Source organism: Phyllobates terribilis, unplaced genomic scaffold (genome assembly GCF_046119375.1).
Source record: "Phyllobates terribilis strain yellow unplaced genomic scaffold, ASM4611937v1 Scaffold_2__4_contigs__length_985480577, whole genome shotgun sequence".
NCBI lineage: Eukaryota > Metazoa > Chordata > Amphibia > Anura > Dendrobatidae > Phyllobates > Phyllobates terribilis.
The window spans coordinates 802274430-802296315 of record NW_027362762.1 but is presented as its reverse complement, the minus strand read 5'-3'; the positions used below and the strand labels follow the sequence as shown (position 1 = coordinate 802296315).

At 43.7% G+C, this 21886-nt stretch overlaps 1 protein-coding gene across 1 annotated transcript in view; it reads right to left on the bottom strand.

The window, feature by feature from the left end:
* The window catches only part of PHEX (phosphate regulating endopeptidase X-linked), a 401425-nt gene that overhangs the window by 39601 nt on the left and 339938 nt on the right, over positions 1–21886 (bottom strand). Inside the window, exon 13 of the mRNA XM_073667505.1 lies at positions 695–772. Within this exon, the coding sequence (XP_073523606.1) occupies positions 695–772 (78 nt within the window). The remainder of the gene's footprint in view (positions 1–694; positions 773–21886) is intronic.

The window sequence follows — 21886 nt, the reverse complement described above, 5'->3', positions numbered from 1 at the left end:
ATCACCCCATATATGTAGGTTAAAAGTATTTGGAGACATGACTGGTTCCTTTAAGATACGACAGTGCAACCTGTAGCTCCCTGCCGCTTGCACCTGGCAGGAGGGTATGTGAGGGGTCTTGTAGTTCCTTGTTTTTTGCTTGGTCCTCCTTTTAAACCTACCCCATTGTGAAAGACTGAACCAACCATTAGTGTTGGCTTACAGATAACAGATCATTATTAACTTTTCCTATACATACATATACATCTTGAAATGTGTTTCAATTATATTTTTCTAAAAGATTGAAAAATAATCTTTTAAACTTTCTTAAAATATGCAATTGTATTCTTATACATTTATGGCATATCCATATGAAATCAATGGGCTACGCCATAATTGTCTGGACCCCAGAATTATTGAAAGGACACGGATGACATGTCCCAATGTGCTGACCAGATGATTCTTCCATGTTCTTCCAATATTTGTTGTCCCAGCAGTAAGTCCTCTAAGGATAAGATATTTATGACATATCTGACAGAAAGACTGTTCCTGTCTATGGTAGAAATATCCATTTAATATATTTGTTTAGTAAAATAAAATGGAAGCGATTGTGTATTTTATCTCCATAAATCACATAAACCAGGACAAGTTAAACAAGCTGTATAAAGACTGTAGAAAGTGATTTAAGAACTGCTGACTTTAGCATTTCACTTACTGTTTTAATGTCTTCATTAATGTAAGTTTCATTCAATAGAAACCCCGGATATCCAACTTTTGCCATTACAGCTTTTGCCTGTAAAAGTAAAGTAAAAAAAATACTGTTAACCATAAGAAAATGATTTGTTATATTGAGGACAAGATCAATAAAAGAGGAAAGTCAAAATCAATATAATGTTATAAATAGGTACATTCAGCACTGACATTAACAAAGAAGCAGATAATAGCTGCTGGGACAATTACCGGTGATGCTGTAACGTTAGACTATGGCACCTTCACTGTACAAAGGCAGAGGTGGAGGTAATAACATAATGTGGATGTCTAGCCACAGGCCCGAATAGAAGAGTTCCAAGGCACACAAGTTTCCAATAAAAATGTAATATGTATTTCTTATATCTTTAACCCCTTCCCAATTGAGCGATTTTCCATTAACCCCTTCCCAATTGGCCAGTTTTCCATTTTTACTACTTTGTTTTTTCCTCCCCTTCTTCCCAAAGCCATAAATAACTTATTTTTTCCTTTAAAATAGCCATAAAGGGGTTTGCTTTTTGCGGGGTGAATTGTACTTTTGAAGGACACTATCCATTTTGACCATGCAATGTACTGGAAAAAAAGGAAACAATTCCAAGTTTGGTAAAATTGGGAAAAATACACACAATTCTACAATATATTTTTGTTTTTTGTTTTGATGGCACTCATTGTGTGGTAATACATTTCCTGGCAGTATGATTGTCCAGGTCAGTACAATTAGGCAATATGAAACCTGCAGTTTGTTTTTTTTCTTTACAGGGTGAAAAAAAAATTCTAAAATTACTAAAAAGGCATTTTTGCTTGTGGCACCATTTTCTGAGACTGATAATGCCTTCATTTTATGATATGATTGTTTCCTCTTGTATGTTTTGCAATGTTGCAGGAGCCTAAAAAACCCACAATTCTGGTGTTTTAAATTATTTTCTATTTACGTTTTTTTACAAACCGGGTTGATTAATTTTAGATTTTGATAGATCGGACTTTTATGAACACTGCTATGCCACATATGTGTATTTTTTATTTTTAATGTGGGAAAATAGAAATGGATTAAAATTGTATTTATTTTGTTTTCATATTTTTTATAACTTTTTATTTATTTCTGCTGTTATTTTATTTATGGGTCTGGAACCTGCGTCAAATTGCTTTTACTATAAAATATTAACGTATTGCTCTAGTCTCCTATAGATCCCAGCTACCTATATGCACACTTTTTTAATGGCTTGATAAAGGCCCTGCATGGTCTGCATGGATTTTTGGATGGCTATATGCTTCTAAGTGCCAGGACAAAATTTTAGCCCTAGTCCAGCACTGATCGGAATGATTTTGATGCAGGTTTCCAAAAGAGATACTGACTAATATCTTTGGAGGGTTTTTGTATAATACATCTAGAATCCAGTGTGAGAACTTGACGTGGCACAGTAGGGAAGAGTCAGATGGCCATATAACTTGGATGGGGATCGCAACACAATGCTCAGACTAGCCAATGGCTCTCCCAACCTGAGCATGACAGCATGTATTTCTATGCAGCTGTCTCACTAGGGTCAGAAAAGCCACTGGTCAGTCCAAGCCAAGTTGCGATCCCTGTCCAAGTTTTATGGCCGTCTGACTCATCCCTAAAGAAATAGCATTCGATGGGCATATATTGTATTTTCATTATATTATTATTCACTCATAGATCTTGATATCTCATATAAACGTTTATCAGTACACAAGTACATAAGTGCTGTCATCGAAGGGGAATGATAACATTTATCAATTACAGACCTAGCTGGAAATGTGTCATTGGTGTAGGTGGGTGATGGGATGAGAGATCTGGAGCAGATTCTTCACATTTAGCCTAGTATTCCATGAAGTAAGTAAGCCATTGTCCAGGCTTTAGCTGCTTACAGGTTAATGCAAAGGCAATTTAAACATGTGCTGACACATTATTGCTTGGTTGCTTATCGCTTCATTGAACGCACTTTTATGTGAGAAGATTGAGAAGAGATACGACAGCACACTCACACTAAATCACAAGTTATATGGTCTGTAACTCATAACACAGATGCCGATGTGCACTTTACCGGATCTGCTACTCCATATTTCTCAAGTAAATGCAGCACTGTATTGTGTTTTACTGACAAGATGCTATTTATTGTCTGCATAAGAAGGAAACACATTAAAATACGGTATATAAATGTATTAACAAAATAGTCCACAAATTTACAGTATAAAGTATATTTAATATATAAAATACAGTAGATAATATAATTATGTGATCATTTTGCATATTTAAAAACAAAAAACATATATTTAAATAAAAAGAAGCGGTAAAGAAATCTGTCCTCAAAATTCTTTTATTATTATAATTATTCTTTTTATTATTTAAAAATATTTTATATTTTAAGTGAAAGGGAATTACCTACATTTGTAGGGGGGAGTTACCTACATTTAAAAGGAATTTGTCAGCAGGTTTTCGCTACCTCATCTGAGAGCAGCATGATACAGTCAAAGAGACCCTGAATCCAATGATATATCACTTAGTTTACTGGGTGCAGCAGTTCTGACACAATCAGAGTTCTTAGATTTAGCAACGCGGCAGAGCTGAGAAAGCTAACCCTGCCCACACCAGGTTCTATACATACAAAGTCTATTGACAGTGAGCTGCTTATCACAGGAGGGGGGGCAGAGTTGGTTCAGTGCTCACTCACAGCAATGATAATGTCCTAGCGATAAAACCTTCACTAAAGTAAACAACAGCACACAGCTTGATAAGTGACATATCGTTGAATTCAGTGTTTTAACTCCTACCTCATGCTTTTCTCAGATTACATAGCAAAAACCTGCTGACAGATTCCCTTTAATGTTGGACAAAATATTCAAGTGAAATTGAATTTGGCTCAAACTGTACAAAAATCCTTATTCTCCAGAATGTAGATTTTTTTTTAATTTGCTCCACGCAATTTTAGAAAATATGAGCTGCCAGAGAAGTGAGCAGTGAGGTGAATATAGGATTATAGGAATACAGAATATTTTTTACATTTCCAGGGAAAAACCATGCTAACAAAACAAGCAAACTCGAATCTTGCCTAACCCACTCATCTCTAATAGGTTTGCTACATTCCATTATAAGAAAATGTTTACATTGTACTTTTAAAGGCAATCTGTCGCCAGGTTTTTGTTATGTAATCTGAGAGGAGACTAATGTAGGGGCAGAGATGCTGATTCCAGGGATGTATCACTTAATGGTCTGCTTCCTGTCATTTTGATAAAATCCTTGTTTTCTCTACTAGCAGTTTTCTTACAACTGACTTCTGTATAACCCCGCCCACACCACTGATTGGTAGCTTTCTGTGTATACTGTAAATTGGCAGAAAGCTGCCAATCAGTAGTGGGGGCGTGGTTACACAGTGAGGAAGGACTACATGGCACAAAACAGCTAGTCCTCTAATGACAATTTCCTGCTGATAAAACATAGATTTTATTGGAACTGCAACAAGCAGCCCAGTAAGTGACACTTTGCTTTTATCAGGGTCTCTGCTCATAAATAATGCTGCTCTCAGATTACATAACAAAAATTTGATGACAGATCTCCTTTAATGTATTTTCTTTCAGCATGTTCCTTCATATAGAAGTAAACTATTGTAAGTGTATCCATTCAGTAGTGCAAGTACAGTGGTTAGTATCTGATTTGGAAACAGTAAGAAGGTTGAGCTCTTCCAATTTTCTTTGCATAATAACATCTGGGTGCCTTGTGACTAGAGATGAGCGTTGTTCGACTCGAACAGTTCGCCAATCTCAAATTCGAGCTGTTTTGGGCGGTGTTCGAGCCGGTCGGCGAACACGAACAATTTGAGAAAAATTCGGCTGTTCGAGGTTATGTTCGATAACTGTTCGTGCACCAAAATCATAACTGGATTTTTTCTCAGTAATGATGAAAATTAATGTTAATACGCAGTTTGAGTGTACAGCGGGGTGGGGGGAGGGGCAGGGGATGGATCTCTGCAGGAACAATGAAGATCTCCATTTTTTTTTCTCTTTCCCGCATTTGCAGTGGGGAGGTGCAATCTGTCAGCCTATCAGCAGCGCACACACGGAGCGAAGTGCTTTTTTTCACACAAGCAAGGGCATGTGTGATTGGCAGTGTATGTCACATGTCCTTGCCCTATAAGACCAAGCCATTTTCCCCGTCGCCACCATTTTCTCACTGCTGCAGCTGCGTGTTAGACGGCACCGCTGTTGCTGTGTGCACTATACCTTCTTAATTTCAAGCCAATTTTCGCACAAATATACAGATAGCTTGGGAGTAGGGAATAGTTGTGATTGCAGTCCTTTTAAGGACTAGGTTACAGCATTTCCTACGACTTTTATCAGGCAGGTCTGTGCTCTTAAATAGATAGATTGTGGGAGTAAAGACTAATTGTAATTGGAGTCCTTTTCAGGACTAGGTTACATCAGTTCCTATCAGTTTTTGCCAGGCAGGTCTGTGCCAGTGCTGTGCAAGTTTTTTTCACAGCATTTGGCTGAATCTAGCAAAGCTAATCCTTTTTGGCCTATTGCAGAGTGTGTTAGTCAGTGGAGTAGCCTATCTGTGTTGCAAGATATACCACCTGTGTATAGAATACCAATTTTTTTACTGCACCTAGTGAAGTAAAATCTTTTGGGCATAGCATCATTCTATTAGTCCATCTATACTGACCTCCATCAGGTTGCAAACTGAATATAATTTTTTTCTGCATCTAGCTCTGAAAAAATATTTGGGCTTCTAGCAGTGTGTGGGACTTGGTCTATTAGTCCATCTATACTGACCTCCATCAGGTTGCAAATTAAAAATAATTTTTTTCTTCATTTAGCTCTGAAAAAATATTTGGGCTTCTAGCAGTGTGTGGGACTTGTTCTATTAGTCCTTCTATACTGACCTCCAGCAGGTTGCAAATTGAATATAATTTTTTTCTGCATCTAGCTCTGAAAAAATATTTGGGCTTCTAGCGGTGTGTGGGACTTGGTCTATTAGTCCATCTATACTGACCTCCATCAGGTTGCAAATTAAAAATAATTTTTTTCTTCATTTATCTCTGAAAAAATATTTGGGCTTCTAGCAGCGTGTGGGACTTGTTCTATTAGTCCATCTATACTGACCTCCATCAGGTTGCAAATTAAAAATAATTTTTTTCTGCATCTAGCTCTGAAAAAATATTTGGGCTTCTAGCAGTGTGTGGGACTTGGTCTATTAGTCCATCTATACTGACCTCCATCAGGTTGCAAATTAAAAATAATTTTTTTCTGCATCTAGCTCTGAAAAAATATTTGGGCTTCTAGCAGTGTGTGGGACTTGGTCTATTAGTCCATCTATACTGACCTCCATCAGGTTGCAAATTGAATAAAAAAAATTTCTGCATCTAGCTCTGAAAAAATATTTGGGCTTCTAGCGGTGTGTGGGACTTGGTCTATTAGTCCATCTATACTGACCTCCATCAGGTTGCAAATTAAAAATAATTTTTTTCTGCATCTAGCTCTGAAAAAATATTTGGGCTTCTAGCAGTGTGTGGGACTTGGTCTATTAGTCCATCTATACTGACCTCCATCAGGTTGCAAATTAAAAATATTTTTTTTCTTCATTTAGCTCTGAAAAAATATTTGGGCTTCTAGCAGTGTGTGGGACTTGTTCTATTAGTCCTTCTATACTGACGTCCAGCAGGTTGCAAATTGAATATAATTTTTTTCTGCATCTAGCTCTGAAAAAATATTTGGGCTTCTAGCGGTGTGTGGGACTTGGTCTATTAGTCCATCTATACTGACCTCCATCAGGTTGCAAATTAAAAATATTTTTTTTCTGCATCTAGCTCTGAAAAAATATTTGGGCTTCTAGCAGTGTGTGGGACTTGGTCTATTAGTCCATCTATACTGACCTCCATCAGGTTGCAAATTAAAAATAATTTTTTTCTGCATCTAGCTCTGAAAAAATATTTGGGCTTCTAGCAGTGTGTGGGACTTGGTCTATTAGTCTATCTATACTGACCTCCATCAGGTTGCAAATTAAAAATAATTTTTTTCTTCATTTAGCTCTGAAAAAATATTTGGGCTTCTAGCAGTGTGTGGGACTTGTTCTATTAGTCCTTCTATACTGACCTCCAGCAGGTTGCAAATTGAATATAATTTTTTTCTGCATCTAGCTCTGAAAAAATATTTGGGCTTCTAGCGGTGTGTGGGACTTGGTCTATTAGTCCATCTATACTGACCTCCATCAGGTTGCAAATTAAAAAGAATTTTTTTCTGCATCTAGCTCTGAAAAAATATTTGGGCTTCTAGCGGTGTGTGGGACTTGGTCTATTAGTCCATCTATACTGACCTCCATCAGGTTGCAAATTAAAAATAATTTTTTTCTGCATCTAGCTCTGAAAAAATATTTGGCTTCTAGCAGTGTGTGGGACTTGGTCTATTAGTCCATCTATACTGACCTCCATCAGGTTGCAAATTGAATAAAAAAATTTTCTGCATCTAGCTCTGAAAAAATATTTGGGCTTCTAGCGGTGTGTGGGACTTGGTCTATTAGTCCATCTATACTGACCTCCATCAGGTTGCAAATTAAAAGTAATTTTTTTCTGCATCTAACCCAGCCAATAGTTTTGGCCTAATACCACAGTTTGGCCACTCAGCTCTGCTCGGTTACCATCCATTGTTTTTTTGTGCAAACAACTCCAGAGTTGTGAATTAGTTAACCACCAAAATGAGTGGAAAAAGGCCTGCTGCTGGTGGAAAGGGGAATAGGCGTGTTGGGAAGGGGAAAAAAGGTTGTGTCCGTGGGGTAGGTGCAGAAGAAAGACCATCTTCCAGCCAAACTAAAATGTCTACTTCTTTTAGCGGACAATGTGATAAGATCCCTTTCTTACGGCCACGCCAATCGCTACAAATTCCAGATGAGGCACAAAAACAGCAGGTGCTTCAACGGATATCAAGTGCTCCTTTAAGTGGGCTCTCCTCCACATCAACTTCAACATCACAAATACTCCAGTCCTCAAAGGTGTCACCCAAATCGCACTTGCTTCCTCACAGCTCCCAAATCTCCAGCTGCCCGTCTGAGTATGAGGTAGAACAGATGGTTGAGTCTGCAGAGCTGTTTACTCATACTATAACCTGGGAATCAGAGGTCGACTCCAGCGCTTCTGTGAATCCAGACGAGGAAATGATCTGCACTGATGCCCAGAATCTTTATGAGTCGGATCCAGGACCAGACGCAGAAGGTTCTGACCATAATGTAGACCCTCATTCCCAAACTGTAACTCCTGTTGGTGGAGACAATGAGGAAGACGATGATAAGACTCAAATACCTGATTGGAGCGACAACTTTAGTTTTTTGTCAGGGCAGGAACAGGTTGGCTCTGAGGACGACGGGTGTGATAACGCACAGGGTGATGATGATGAGGTCGGAGATCCCACTTACTGTCAACCCACAGTCAGCCAAGAGATGAGGTCAGCAGAGGAGGTGGAGGAAGATGCTAGTGACGACGAGGTCAGGTTGCGCCTTCCTGGACAGAGACGTAGTACTGGAAGCACGTCAACAACTGCATCCTCAAACACAACTCTGCCTCTCACCACAAGTCGTGGTAGCTCTTCAGGTCGCATGGGTGCTAAGCCTTGCATAGCCTGGGCATTTTTTCAGATCGATAAAGATGACCCAACTCGTGTTATCTGTAACATTTGTCAGCAAAAGCTAAGTAGAGGCCAAAAAATACATAGTTTGAGTACTTCATGCATGAACCGGCACATGGACATGAAGCATAAGTTGCAGTGGGAAGCTCAGTGTGCTACAATGCGGTCTAGCCGGCCGGGCCAACCACCGTCTGCCATATCTTGTGCATCCGCGGCCTCTTCATCCTCTGTGACTGGGGGGACAGCAGTCACACCTGTTTTGGGGCGCAGACCTGCCACCTCTTTACCCGCAACAGCCAGCGTGATTGGCAGGTCATCATTTTCTTTGGAGGTGGTAACACCAGCTGGTCTTGAGCGCTGTCCGACATCGATAGCACCACCTTTGGATCAAGGCAACCTAACATGTCCGCCTGCATCTTCCTCACAGACCGGCAGTTTGCCGGGGACACCCTTATCAACCCCGTCTAAGCACAATAGCCAGCCCTCGGTCCCTCAGATGTGGACAAGTAAAAGACCATTTCCTCCTAGCCATGAGAAAGCTAAGAGGTTGAATTTCACCATCTGCAAGCTCTTGGCTACAGAAATGCTGCCTTTCCGCCTGGTGGACACAGAGGATTTTCGAGACCTTATGTCCGTCGCAGTGCCCCAGTACCAGATGCCCAGTCGGCACTACTTCTCAAAGAAAGGTGTGCCTGCGCTCCACCAGCATGTCGCACACAACATCACCGCTTCTTTGAGAAACTCTGTGTGTGACAGGGTGCATTTCACCACAGACACTTGGACGAGTAGGCATGGACAGGGGCGTTACATGTCGCTGACTGGGCACTGGGTAACTATGGTGACAGCAGGACAAGGGGCTGCTGTCCAAGTCTTGCCGTCCCCACGAGTTGTGCGTCAATCCTCTTTATGTCATTTTTCCTCCACTGCTTCTGCCTCCTCAACCTCCTCTCGGTCTTCCACCTGCACCCAAAGCCTGTCTGGTCATGCCACAAGCTTTCTAACTGCGCAGAAGGGATCCTGCACACCTCCTTACTATGCTGGCAGTAGGGCTCAACGTCATCAGGCAGTTTTTACATTGAAATGTCTGTGAAATGTGAGTCACACAGCTGAGGAGTTGTGGTCAGCTCTGGAGAACCAATTTCATGAATGGTTGTCTCCACTGGACCTGAAACCAGGGAAGGCCGTGTGCGACAATGCTGCAAACCTGGGTGCGGCCCTTCGCCGGGGCAATGTCACACACGTGCCTTGTATGGCTCACGTGTTGAACCTGGTTGTCCAGCAATTTTTAGCCCACTATCCCAGACTAGATGGCCTTCTGCAGAGGGCACGGTCGCTGTGTGCTCACTTCCGCCGTTCGCATCCCGCAGCTCAGCGACTTACATCTCTACAGAAGTCGTTGGGCCTGCCACTTCACCGGCTAAAATGCGATGTGCCTACCCGGTGGAATTCAACTCTGCACATGTTGCAGCGACTGTGGCAGCACCGACAAGCCCTGGTGCAATACGTTCTGACGTATAGCCTGGGCCAACGAGATTCAGAGGTGGGGCAAATCACGCTGGAGGAGTGGTCTCAGATCAGGGACCTATGCACCCTTCTGCACAGTTTTGAAATGGCGACGAAGATGTTTAGTGCTGACGATGCCATTATCAGCATGACTATTCCGGTGATTTACATGCTGGAGCACATGTTAAACAGAATTCGGAGTCAGGTGGTGGCACAAGAGGAGGTGGAGGAAGTAGAGGAGGAGGAGTTGTATGCGGAAGGGCTAACATCTGCAAGGTCCAGACGGTCGGCAGCACCAGGGCGGCAGGCATGTGAGGGTGGGGGAGATGATTTTACCAGGGCGCATGGTAGCAGCCAAACTAGTGAGGAAGGTGCAGGAGCCCAGGAAGAAGTGGAGGACGAACTGATGGAAGACTCATCAGATGAGGGAGACCTTGATCACATTTCTGTTGTGCGAGGTTGGGGGGAGAGGACAGAGGAAGGAAGCTTGATTGTTACCTCGCCACCAACACAACAGGGACTTGGTGCTCCTGGATGCGCAACACACATGAGTGCCTTCTTGCTGCACTACCTGCAACATGACCCTCGAATTGTGAGAATTAGAAATAATCCTGACTACTGGGTTGCCACACTGTTAGATCCCCGGTACAAAAGTAAATTTGCAGAAATTATTCCTGCCATAGAAAGGGATGCACGCATGCAGGAGTATCAGCAGAGACTGTTGCAGAATCTTACATGTGCTTTTCCACAAAATACCAGTGGTGCACGTAGTGAATCTCACAGTTCCAACTTGCCAACAGTGGGACCGTCAAGTGTTCAGCACTCAAACCGTAACAGAACCACAGTATCTGCTGGTAACATCAATTTTGCGGAATCATTTCACCACTTTTTTAGCCCATCCTTTGCAAGGCCACAGGAGACAAGAAGTCTGACACATAGTCAACGCCTAGAGACGATGGTACAGGAGTATCTCCAAGTAAACATTGAAGCCACGACTGTGTCACTGGACCCTTGCTCTTTTTGGGCTTCCAATCTGGATAAATGGCCGGAGCTAGCCACTTACGCCTTGGAGATCTTGTCATGCCCCGCAGCCAGCGTTCTGTCTGAACGTGTGTTCAGCGCTGCTGGTGGTGTGCTGACAGATAAGCGCACGCGGCTCTCCACTGATAATGTAGACAGACTCACGTTCATAAAGATGAACAAATCATGGATCCGAAACGACTTTTCTACCCCTGTGTCATCCTGGGGAGAGTAAAAGCTTGATGATTGGTTAAAATCACCCTACCAACCGTTTTAAGCTTTCAAATTACTAATCATGTTTATCTGTATCTTGACTGGAAAATAATTTGGGCTTTGTAGCAGTGTGCAGCACTGATCCTATTAGGCCATCTATAATAAGCTTCACCAGATTTAAAATTAAAAATAATTTTTAGCTGCATCTAGCCCGGAAAATAATTTTGGGGCTCCGAGATGCGCAAGACACATAAGTGCCTTCTTGCTGCACTACCTGCAGCATGACCCTCATATTGTCAGAATTCGAAGTAATCATGACTACTGGGTTGCCACACTCTTAGATCCCCCAAACTTTTCGATCAACCTTTTCATTTTAATAAAGACCAAAAAAATGGTCATTTTTGAAATTATAAGCATTAGCAGGTTGTTAGAAACTGAAATCAAACAGTTTTCAACTCAAAACTTTATTCTAGGTGATGTTACATTTTCACATAGGACCCCTTGTTCAAAAGGAGCTTCTGAACTCTCTCGTCCATTGAATTTGTCAGGTTTTGGATGGTTTCTGCTTCAATTGTTTTGCATGAGGACAGAATACCCTCCCAGAGCTGTTGCTTAGATGTGAACTGCCTCCCGCCATCATAGACACTCCTTTTAATGATGCTCCAAAGGTTCTGAATGGGGTAGAGGTCAGGGGAGCATGGGGGTCACACCATAAGTTTGTCCCCTTTTATGCCCATATCAGCCAGAGATGCAGATGTTTTATGTGCAGCATGAGATGGTGCATTATCATGCAGAAAAATGATCTTGCTGTGAAATACACGGTTCTTCTTCTTGAACCATGGCAGGAAGTGCTGTTTGAGAAAATCCACATACATTATGGAGTTCATCTTTAGCGCCTTCTGGGATCCTAAAGGGGCCGACAATCTCTCTCCCCATGATTCCAGCCCAAAACATTACTCCACCTCCTCCTTGTTGGCGCTGTAGCCGTGTTTGCGTGGGGTGTCCATCAACCAGCCATCCTCCACTCCATTCATCTGGACCATCGAGCGCTGCACGGCACTCATCCGTGAACAAAACAGTTTTGAAATCAGTCTTCATGTAATGTTTGGCCCACTGGAGCCGTTTCTGCTTGTGTGAAGTGGATAGAGGAGGTCGACAGGATGGCGTATGCACAGCTGCAAACCTCTGAAGGACCCTGCATCTTGTTGTTCGGGGGACGTTGGAGGCACAAGCAGCTTCAAAAACTTGTCTGCTGCTATGACAAGGCTTTTTTGCCGCTGCTCTTTCAACCTGACGTAATTGCCTGTAGGAAAGAGTCCTCAATTTGCCCTTATCAGCACGCACACGTGTGTACTGTGAATCAGCTACATACTTCTTGATTGCCAAGACACTTCATCCTGATCATCGCACAATGTTGATTGTAGTCATGCCTTGACCTAAACACTCCACAATTTGTTGCTTCTCAGCAGCCGACACATCCTTTTTCTTTCCCATTTTGGCAGAAAATGTAGGCTGCTTAATAATGTGAGAGAGCCTTCTTAAGTAGTCTTGCCTTTCATTGGACACACCTGCCAAACTAATTAGCACAGGTGTCTGCAATTGCTTACAGTGATATAAAGAGCCCTGACACACATCACCATCAATGAGTTTAACTGACAAACAAACAAATTCTTCCCTTATCACTCCTAAACACTTTTTGCATAATAATTTGGAACGCGGTGTAAATGTGCTTTTCCACAAAACACCAGTGGTTCACGTAGTGAATCTTACAGTTCTAACTTGCCAACCGTGGTCTGTATGGAATTGTTCAATAAAGGGCCCAAAATTAAGATAACATAGATGGGAGAGGTCTCTATGAATAGGAATTCCTAAGTATTTGATACCCTGTGAGGGCCAGGCAAAGGGAAAGTTGGACTGGATGGAATCCTATATGGATTTAGGGAGGGAGACATCGAGGGCCTCAGACTTCGCTGCATTGATTTTAAAATTTTACCATGTAACAAAGTGATCTATTTCAGCCATAACAGCAGGGATGGATATATGTGATTGAGTGATATATACTAGGACATCATCAGCAAATAGAGAGCACTTGTACTCGGTGCCTCCCACCTCAATCCACCTAATATTGGGGTTATGGCGAATTGATGAGAGCAGGTGCTCCGTCACTAGGATGTATAAGAGAGGGGACAGAGGACATCCCTGCCTTGTCCCATTGGTGATTGTGAAAGGTGATGAAAATGTTCTGACGCACCCCCTGGGCCTTGGGACACCCAGAGCCGGACCCTTTTTGGTGGATGCTGGTGGTTGTAGTCTTCGTGGCGGCGATCCGGTTCCGTGGCTCAGGGCGGTCAAACCAGTGGCGGAACTATTTATGTGGTTTTGATGTTTAAATGTCCGACTACACCACCCGTGGATTGCGGTCAGAGTGAACCGCCGCTACAGGGCAGACCGCTAAGGCTGGTGTTGTGGGTGCAGCAGAGCGTAGCATAACTCCCCACGGGAGGAGTATAGCCTCAGGGCAGTGTATGCGGAGGATGGGGGTGATGGTGCAGGGCAGCAGCAGTAACGACACGGAGTCAGTGATGCAGTTCAGGGCCTTTACTCACAGTTCTTATTATCCAGACCACGTCTGCAGGTAACGGCTGCCCACGTCGTACTGTGCTCACCAGGTGAGGGGCTCAGACAACTCCCAGATAACTTTGGAGTGCTTCACAGGACCCCCTTTGTGTGTCCTTTGTCTGGCCTTTCTTACCAACACTTCTGTCCGGCTGCCTCGGGCCTCCTCTTGGTAAACTTGGCGCCAGTTTCCCTGACCCTATGTGGTGCCTTCCTAGCGGGTGGAGCAAGGGGCTGCGCCACATAAAATGTCAGAGCCTCCGGTTTCTAGCTGAGGGTCGTTTCCTGCCTCCACTAGTTCGGGGACCGGTCTCCCCCTTTGGCCTGACCCCTCCACGCAGGTGGATTCGGGCGTGCGGTGGCGACTCGCCCGTCCGCACCCCTGGGATCCCTTCATTCCTCGTTCCTGGAGCCTTCTCCGCTCCTCTTCCTTCCTTCTCCCTCTTGCAGGCCTGGGCCTCTGTTACTAGGCCCGCCTCCGGAGCAGAGCTCATGCAGAGCCCCTGCTCCCTGCCACTTCTGCTCAGACTTCTCTGCACTGAACTAAGATGGTGCCCACCTTTTATACTCCCTTCTCAATGCACCCAGGAACTGCTTCCTCCCTGCTCCTGCACTGCAGGGTTCCCCTTCCTCAGTGTTCCCTCCCCCCACTCCAGCCAGGGACAGGGACTGTCGTGCCCATCTCAGGGGCATATTGGTCGCCCTGCCCCACGGCAATGTGGTGTAATGCATGCAGGTGTCGGGTCCTGATCCACACTCCATCCTTATCTGAGAGTGAGATATCACACCTCTGGGTGAGGTGCAATACGTCTGTAGCAACCGAGCCCTCGGTGCTACAGTTCCATTTATCTTCAGCCTAGGTGACGTATTGTGATACAGGGCCGTGATTTTGGCTATAAAAGGGTCCCCTAGACCCCTACCCCAAGCTTTTTAAGAGAATCATATATGGCGTGCCAGGAGACTCTATGGAATGCTTTCTCAGCATCCAACGAGAGTATCTAATTACAAATTTTTAACTGCATCTAGCCCAGGAAATACTTTGTGCCTAGTAGCAGTGTCTGCTAGTCAGCGGATTATCCCGGCTGTTAAGCAAGCTACACCACCTGTAGTTTGGACACTTAATTTTTTCAAAGGAAATGCTTCGGGACCACGGGATACTTAGTGAAGAGCATCAGGAGGCACCCCAAGGCATAGGGGCTGGGACTGGCACTAGGATGCCTTGCGGTGGACAGCCGAGCTCGATCCTTATAAAAGCTTTTTAACTGCAGCAGCTTTAGTGGACGCTACTGGAGCTGGAATTACGCGGCTGCTGGCATGAGACTTGCCCTCCAATAGATCCTTGTAAATGGATTTAAAGTGTATTCATTCAAATTAGAGGGACAATTTAAATTAAAAAGCTTAGAGCTGCCTCCACCACAGGGGGGCTCTCTCGACCCACCAGCGGACAGGCACCAGTATTGGGAGAGGGGGGCTGGCCGTCAGGGTTCACCGCGGCTCTGGCACAAACCCGGCGACACGGAGGTGGCACGGGCAGGAGCGGACTGGCCGTCTCGGCTTCTCACTTTTTGGATTTTAGAAGGGCATGACATGCCTATATCTGTGTCTCCCCCTCCTTTTACTCCTCCACCTCTTTTCTTTTCGCATGACTATATGTACTTGTCACTTTTCCATGTGTTAGTTGTGTCTTCTGAGCAGTTTGTCAGCTTTTGGACACCTTTGAAGGTGTTTTCTATGTGTTTCTATGTGTTTTTGTTTGCCTGCCATTGGTTTTAACGGTGTTCGAAGGTGTTCGACGAACAGTTCGACTAACAGTTCGGCGAACACACGGGTGTTCGACGAACCGAACCGAACTCGAACACTACGGGGGTGGCTCAACACTACTTGTGACAAATAATAAATAAAGCGCCATGAAGTGCCCTCAATGCAATGCTCAGTAAAACTGTGAACAATTACTGTAGCATTCTGTTTGCAATAAAGCAGAATTCAGCCAGATACATCACGGGAATTAGAGGAGAGAATTTCTGCATTGTCGTAATCAAATACTGGTTTATTATTACAATAACTTGTATATTTTAGTCTGAGCATTAGCTCAAACAGTGAGGAGGGTGTTGCAAATTTCAGCTTTCAGCAGAATCATTCTACATTCAGACAGTGTTGAAAAAATAACTGTTTTACTTAGGACTAAAGTATAGCTGGGAAGTACACGGTTAAATCCCAGCTCTGCAGGGTCTTGATTAGATGCATCTGTAGGGTTTTGCTAAAAATGAAGAAGTAGCTTCATGGTGGGTCAGTCTCCTGAGCGTGTGTCAGTCTACTAAATGTAGCAGAGTTGAGTGCGCTGATGGTGTGAGTCCAGCCAAAATGTGAGCTGTAGCTGGGAGACAGACATGCCAGAGTCCCTCTCTGAAAGGAGACTGCGCTAAGCAGTCTGTTCGCAGAAGCTACACAGAACTGTGTGCAAGCTGCAGCCTGTTTAGTGTGAACTTTGCCCAGAGTTGAACACTTCTATTTGGCGCTAGAAGCTGCTGGAGCTTGAGCTAAAGGGGATAGAGTGACTGATAAGATTGTGCATCTTCTGTGTATGACGTTTGCTCTGGAAGAATGGACTGTAATCTGCCAGGTGAGCCCGCACTGACATATATGGCCTGCTGAATGAACTGTTAATTTGCTGTGATACCTTTGTGCCCAGGAGAGACTATTTTTGGTTTTGAATCCCTTAAAGTTTTGTGAAAACAATAAAACTGAACCTGTGTGCACCAAACCACATTGACTGTGTGAAACACGGACGAGATATCCGTGTACATGTGTCCATGTGTATGATACGCGTGGCATATGTGTGGCAACCATGTGCCACCCATGTGCCGCATCAGTATCAAACGTACCGGCACCTGGGAATCAGCGGTACAGTTTGTGCTGTTCCCAAGCACTGGGTGTTAAACCCTGCCCTCAACATTGTATCCTGCCGGCGCTGAGATCAGCGGCAGCAGGGGACAATGTTGAGAGTAGCATTCTGCTCTTGCTGTGTCCAAAACCTGTAAAAATAAGAATAAAATAAAAAAAAATCCTTATACTCACCTGTCCAAAGTGTCCCCCAATGTAATCCATCACTCATGCCAAGGATCCGGAGAGAATGACTCGCTCCAGCGAGCAAGCCCTTGTCCTCAACTGAGCTCACGAACGGTGTCCTGTCACTCAGTGAGCTCAGCACAGAGCAGGGGCCCACACGCTGCATTGAGTCATTCTCCCCGGCTCCTCAGCATGAGTGGTCAGATGGATTACTGCAAGGGACACTTAGAACAGGTGAGTATAAGGATTTTTTAAATTTTATTCTTATTTTTACAGGCTTTGGACACACCGGGAGCAGAATACTACTCTCAACATTGTCCCCTGCTGGCACTGATCTCAGCACCAGTAGGGGACAATGATGAGAGCAGCGTTCAGCACCCAGTGCTTGGGAACAGTGCTAATTGCACCGCTGATTCCCAGGTATCGATACGTGTCACACTGATGACACATGGATGTCATCTGTGTGTCATCAGTGTGAATGTGTGCGAGATGTTTTGCGGCCCATGCTGCGGGTAAAAAACTGACATGTCAGTGTGTTTTGCACACCGATACACGGTCCATGAAAACACACTGACGTGCACAGACTCATTCATTTGAATGGCTGTATGTTTGTCAGTGTCTCTAGTATGTGTGGAAACGAACACCACATGTACTTGAAATATGGACGTCTGAAAGACCCCTTACAATATAATTCCAAAAAATATGAGGCAGCACACCATTCAGAGTGTAAAAAAAGTGCTTTTTAATGGCCCATCATGGCAACGTTTTGGTTCTGTAGTGAGAACTTTTCTCAACCCTTAGACCCCTTAGACAGATTTATACTACCTATAGGGAAGGGCAAATGGCCAACCTCTTCTCAGTGGGCCATATAGTGTCCACTTGGGCTAGACTATTGGTGCATATCTCCAATTTTATCTATTCTTTATTTTAAAAAAATGATATAAATTAAGTGCAATGTTGCAAAATATTTTCTGCTCACACCCCTCATCTCATACACAGCACAATTACTGATTCAACTGCTGAGTGAGACCAAAAAGTTAGTCTTTTATGGCCATCTTAAAGTTTTGATTACCATGAATACTGGTTATGTCTTATCAAGCCTGACCATTCATGGCCTTTTAACTGGTTTCTGTCCATTATCAACCAAAAGAAGACTTATCCTAAGTGCACGAAATAAAGGAATGCCAAGAAAAAAAAATGAGATGTAGCATAACGTGCTTTGCATTAATGTTGTTTCAGGCAGCTCTGTGAAGATATTTGGCACTAAATAGAAGATTCTGTACGAGCAAACAGATTCATCAGGTTCTAACTGAATAATGTGTTTCTTCCCCGTCTGCAGTGAATAAACAAAAGGGAATAATAAACAACTTTCTCCTATTGTTTGAAACAGTCTGCACATTGACATTAAAGTTCAGACTCATAATTTTAATACAATTACATCTAACTTAAAACGAGTATTGAATTAAATTTTAATAGCAATTCTACTATCCATTTAATTATGAAGATTAATTCAGCTTGCTTTTCTTTGAAAGTACGTTCCTTTCTGCAGTTTGTTTTTTTATTATTCAGAATAAATCATCTGGGCACATTGATTTATTGCGGTTTGCTTAGCACTGCAGTCTTGTACAGTAAAAAAAGAATCAGACGGCAAAATAATTTCATTTATTTGCTTACAGGATTGCCATAAAATACACATTTTGTATACAAAATCCAAAAATGTACAATTTTGTTTTTAGTTTTGAAAATGTATAAATAAATTAACATGCATTATCTCAATGACCAGACCTAAAAGTGCCTCAGTGACCAGCCAAGATATTTTATTTTGGTAGCCATATCTTTTTTATTTCTGACATGGCTGTATTAGGCATTATTTTATAAAAGAGAAATTGAAAACATTTTTCCGGGATGATATAATATTTTTTTAAATGCAAATGAAAAAAAAAATTTTTTTACTGCTTAAATTACACTCCAAATTAACCTATTGAATGAGAAAAATGGGACTAGGAGAAAATATGTGTAACTGGGTTAATAACTGGCTCAGTGGTACGAAACAAAAGGGTAGCTATTAATGGAACGCACTCTAATTGTATCAAAGTCAACAGTGGGGTACCGCAGTGGTCAGTATTGGGCCCTCTTCTTTCCAGCATATTTCTTAATCACCTCGTAGGGGGCACACAGAGTAGAATTACAATATTTGCAGATGATACTAATCTCTGCATGGTAATCAACACAGAGGAGAATAATTTAATATTACAGAAGGATTTATGTAAGCTGGAGGCTTGAGCTGAGAAATGGAAATTTAATGTACATAAATGTAATGTTATGCATTTGGGCAGAGGAAACCAAATGTATAATTACATACTAAATTGTAAAACACTGGGTAAAATTGTCGCTGAAAAAGACTTGGGTGTATGAGTGGGAGGCAAGCTCCACTTTAGTGATCAGTGTCAAGCAGCTGCTGCCAAGGCAAATAAAATAATGGGATACATTATAAGAGTCATAGATGGTCATGACGAAAATATAGTTTTCTCACTAGTATGGCCACACTTACAATATTGTGTACAATTTTGGTCTCCAGTGTATACGAAGGATATATCTGAACTATAGTGGCAGAGAAGAGCAACCAAGGTTATTAAGAGAATGGGTGGACTGCAATATCAAGAAAGTTTATTAATAGTGATGAGCGAAGGTGCTCGCCACTACCCGGTGCTCGACAAGCTCGGCGAGTAATTCCGGGTTGCTCGGGCAGGAGCCAATGAAGATGCAGGGATTGCTTTCCAAGCACTGTAATGCCATAGCCATGTTGGATGTGGGCATTACAGTGATTGGCTGGCCGCACAGCGTCATTTAAGACCTGGTGACACTAGGATCGTTACAGTGTACCCCCGAGTCAGAGAGAGATTTGTTTGTTTATAGTTAGTAAAAGTATTCCACAGCATATTTATATATCCATCTGAACTAACAGTCCTTCTGAGGACTAATCCAGCTGCATATATTCAGTGGTGATAGCAGGAGATAGGCAGGGTATGTGGCAGACTGCAGTGCATATAGTACAAGAGGGTCCATTGCACGTTCTATCTGCTGCTGTTGTTATCAGGGGCCAGGGCTAATTTTTTTTTCATCTTAATACTGGTTATTTGTTAAAAAGCAAGGCAGGCAGGGTATGTGACAGAATGCTGTCCATGATACAGCACAAGAGGGTCTATTGCACGTTCTGACTGATCCTGCTATTACAGATATTTGTAGACATAGCCCCAGGTATCAGGGGCCAGGGCTAATTTTTTGCTTATCTTAATCCTCATTTTGTTGCAGTGTGTCGGTGAAGTTATTCACACGAGGTTGCTGTGAAGAATAGTATTAGTAAACTACAGACCGCTATTTAAAACCGTGGTTGTCCGTCAAATGTATCACATAAAACTGCGGTTCAAATCCAGCCATTTGTAGTGAACGTGGAAAATATTGTCCTCCATTTAAAATGGGCAAGGTGCGTGGCAATGGATGGGGAAGTTGACGTGATAGCGATGGTGCACGTTGAGGCCGTGGCCATGGGCAAGCTGAAATTGTGCCACAACAAACATCCACATCTTGTCGTTCGACCTTCCTGTCCTAATTACTAGGGGACCGCAGAACACCACTATTGAACACAGAGCAGTGTCAAAAGGTTGTTGGTTGGAGAGCAGATAATGCTTCCTGTCACTTAGCCACCACCACCACCACCCTGTCTTCTACACGGTCAAGTCTCAGTAGCCATGAGTCTGGACCGCATATTCCTCACCCTGATCCTCCTTTCTCCCACCATGCTGAGTGCCTGGAGACAATGGATCCCACACTTGGACACTCAGAAGAGCTGTTCACTTTTCCATTTATTGATTCGGGCCTCTCGCCCAGCCAGCTTCAGCGGGTGAAGAGGAGAACGTGTGTAGCGATGCATAAATATTTGAGCAGCTACGGTCACATGAAGGCAACAGTGAGAAAGTGCAATTACTGTCGCAAGAGGTGGATGATGATGAGACACAATTGCCAGAAAGTCAGGAGGAGGATCAGGGTGCGGAAATGGAAGACGAGGTGATGGATGACATAGTAAATGACCCGATCTGGCAAGGAGACATGCAGAGTGAGGACAGCAGCACACAGGAGGAGGGAGGCGTAGCACTACAACAGGTAGGAGGAAGCAGTGTGGTGGCCACAGACACAAGGCTGGAAAGCGTTCCCCGTAACGCCAACACAATGGAAGTCGCCAGTACAACTGTTAGGTCTTCCTGAGTCTGGTTGTTTTTTATAGACTCTGCAGATAACCCAAAAATGGCCATTTGCACCACCAACCAGGCCAGCATCAGCAGGAGTAGCAAAACTACCAGCCTGACCACCACCAGAATGATCAGGCACATGGCAGAAAAGAACCCGACTAAGTGGGCTGAACGCCAGGGTCTAGAAACAGTGTCTGCGGGTGACACCACTGCTTCTTCCGCTTTTGGTGCGTGCACGCCAATCCCTTGTCCATGGCGCATGCCAAGATGCCTCCCCCCCTGCACACTCTCAACTAGCACCATCAGAAAGCACGCGCACATCCTTGTCCCAGCGTAGCGTTCAGTTGTCCCTTCCCCAATCCTTGGAACGCAAGCGCAAATACGCAGCCAATGCCCCACAGGCCACACTACTAAATTCGCACATTTCACGAATGCTTGCGCTCGAAATGTTGCCTTTTAGGCTCTTGGAGACAGAAGCTTTCCGCAACCTGATGTCGGCGGCCGTCGCTCGGTACTCAGTCCCCAGCCGCCACTATTTCTCCCGGTGTGCCGTTCCCGCATTACATGAGCTCATGTCCCACAACATTAGCCATGCCCTCAACAACGCAGTTACTGGGAAAGTCCACCTAACCATGGACACGTGGACAAGTGCTTGTGGGCAGGGACGGTACATCTCGCTGATGGCACACTGGGTTAATATAGTGGAAGCGGGGACCCAGTCAGACCTTGGGATGGAACACGTCCTCCCGATGCCGAGGATTGTGGGCCCTGGGTCAATCAGGGTTGCCCCCACATTCTAGAGGGCCTGCACCTCCTCCTCCTCCTCTTCAGCCTCCATCTCCAAAATGACCACATCAATCAGAAGC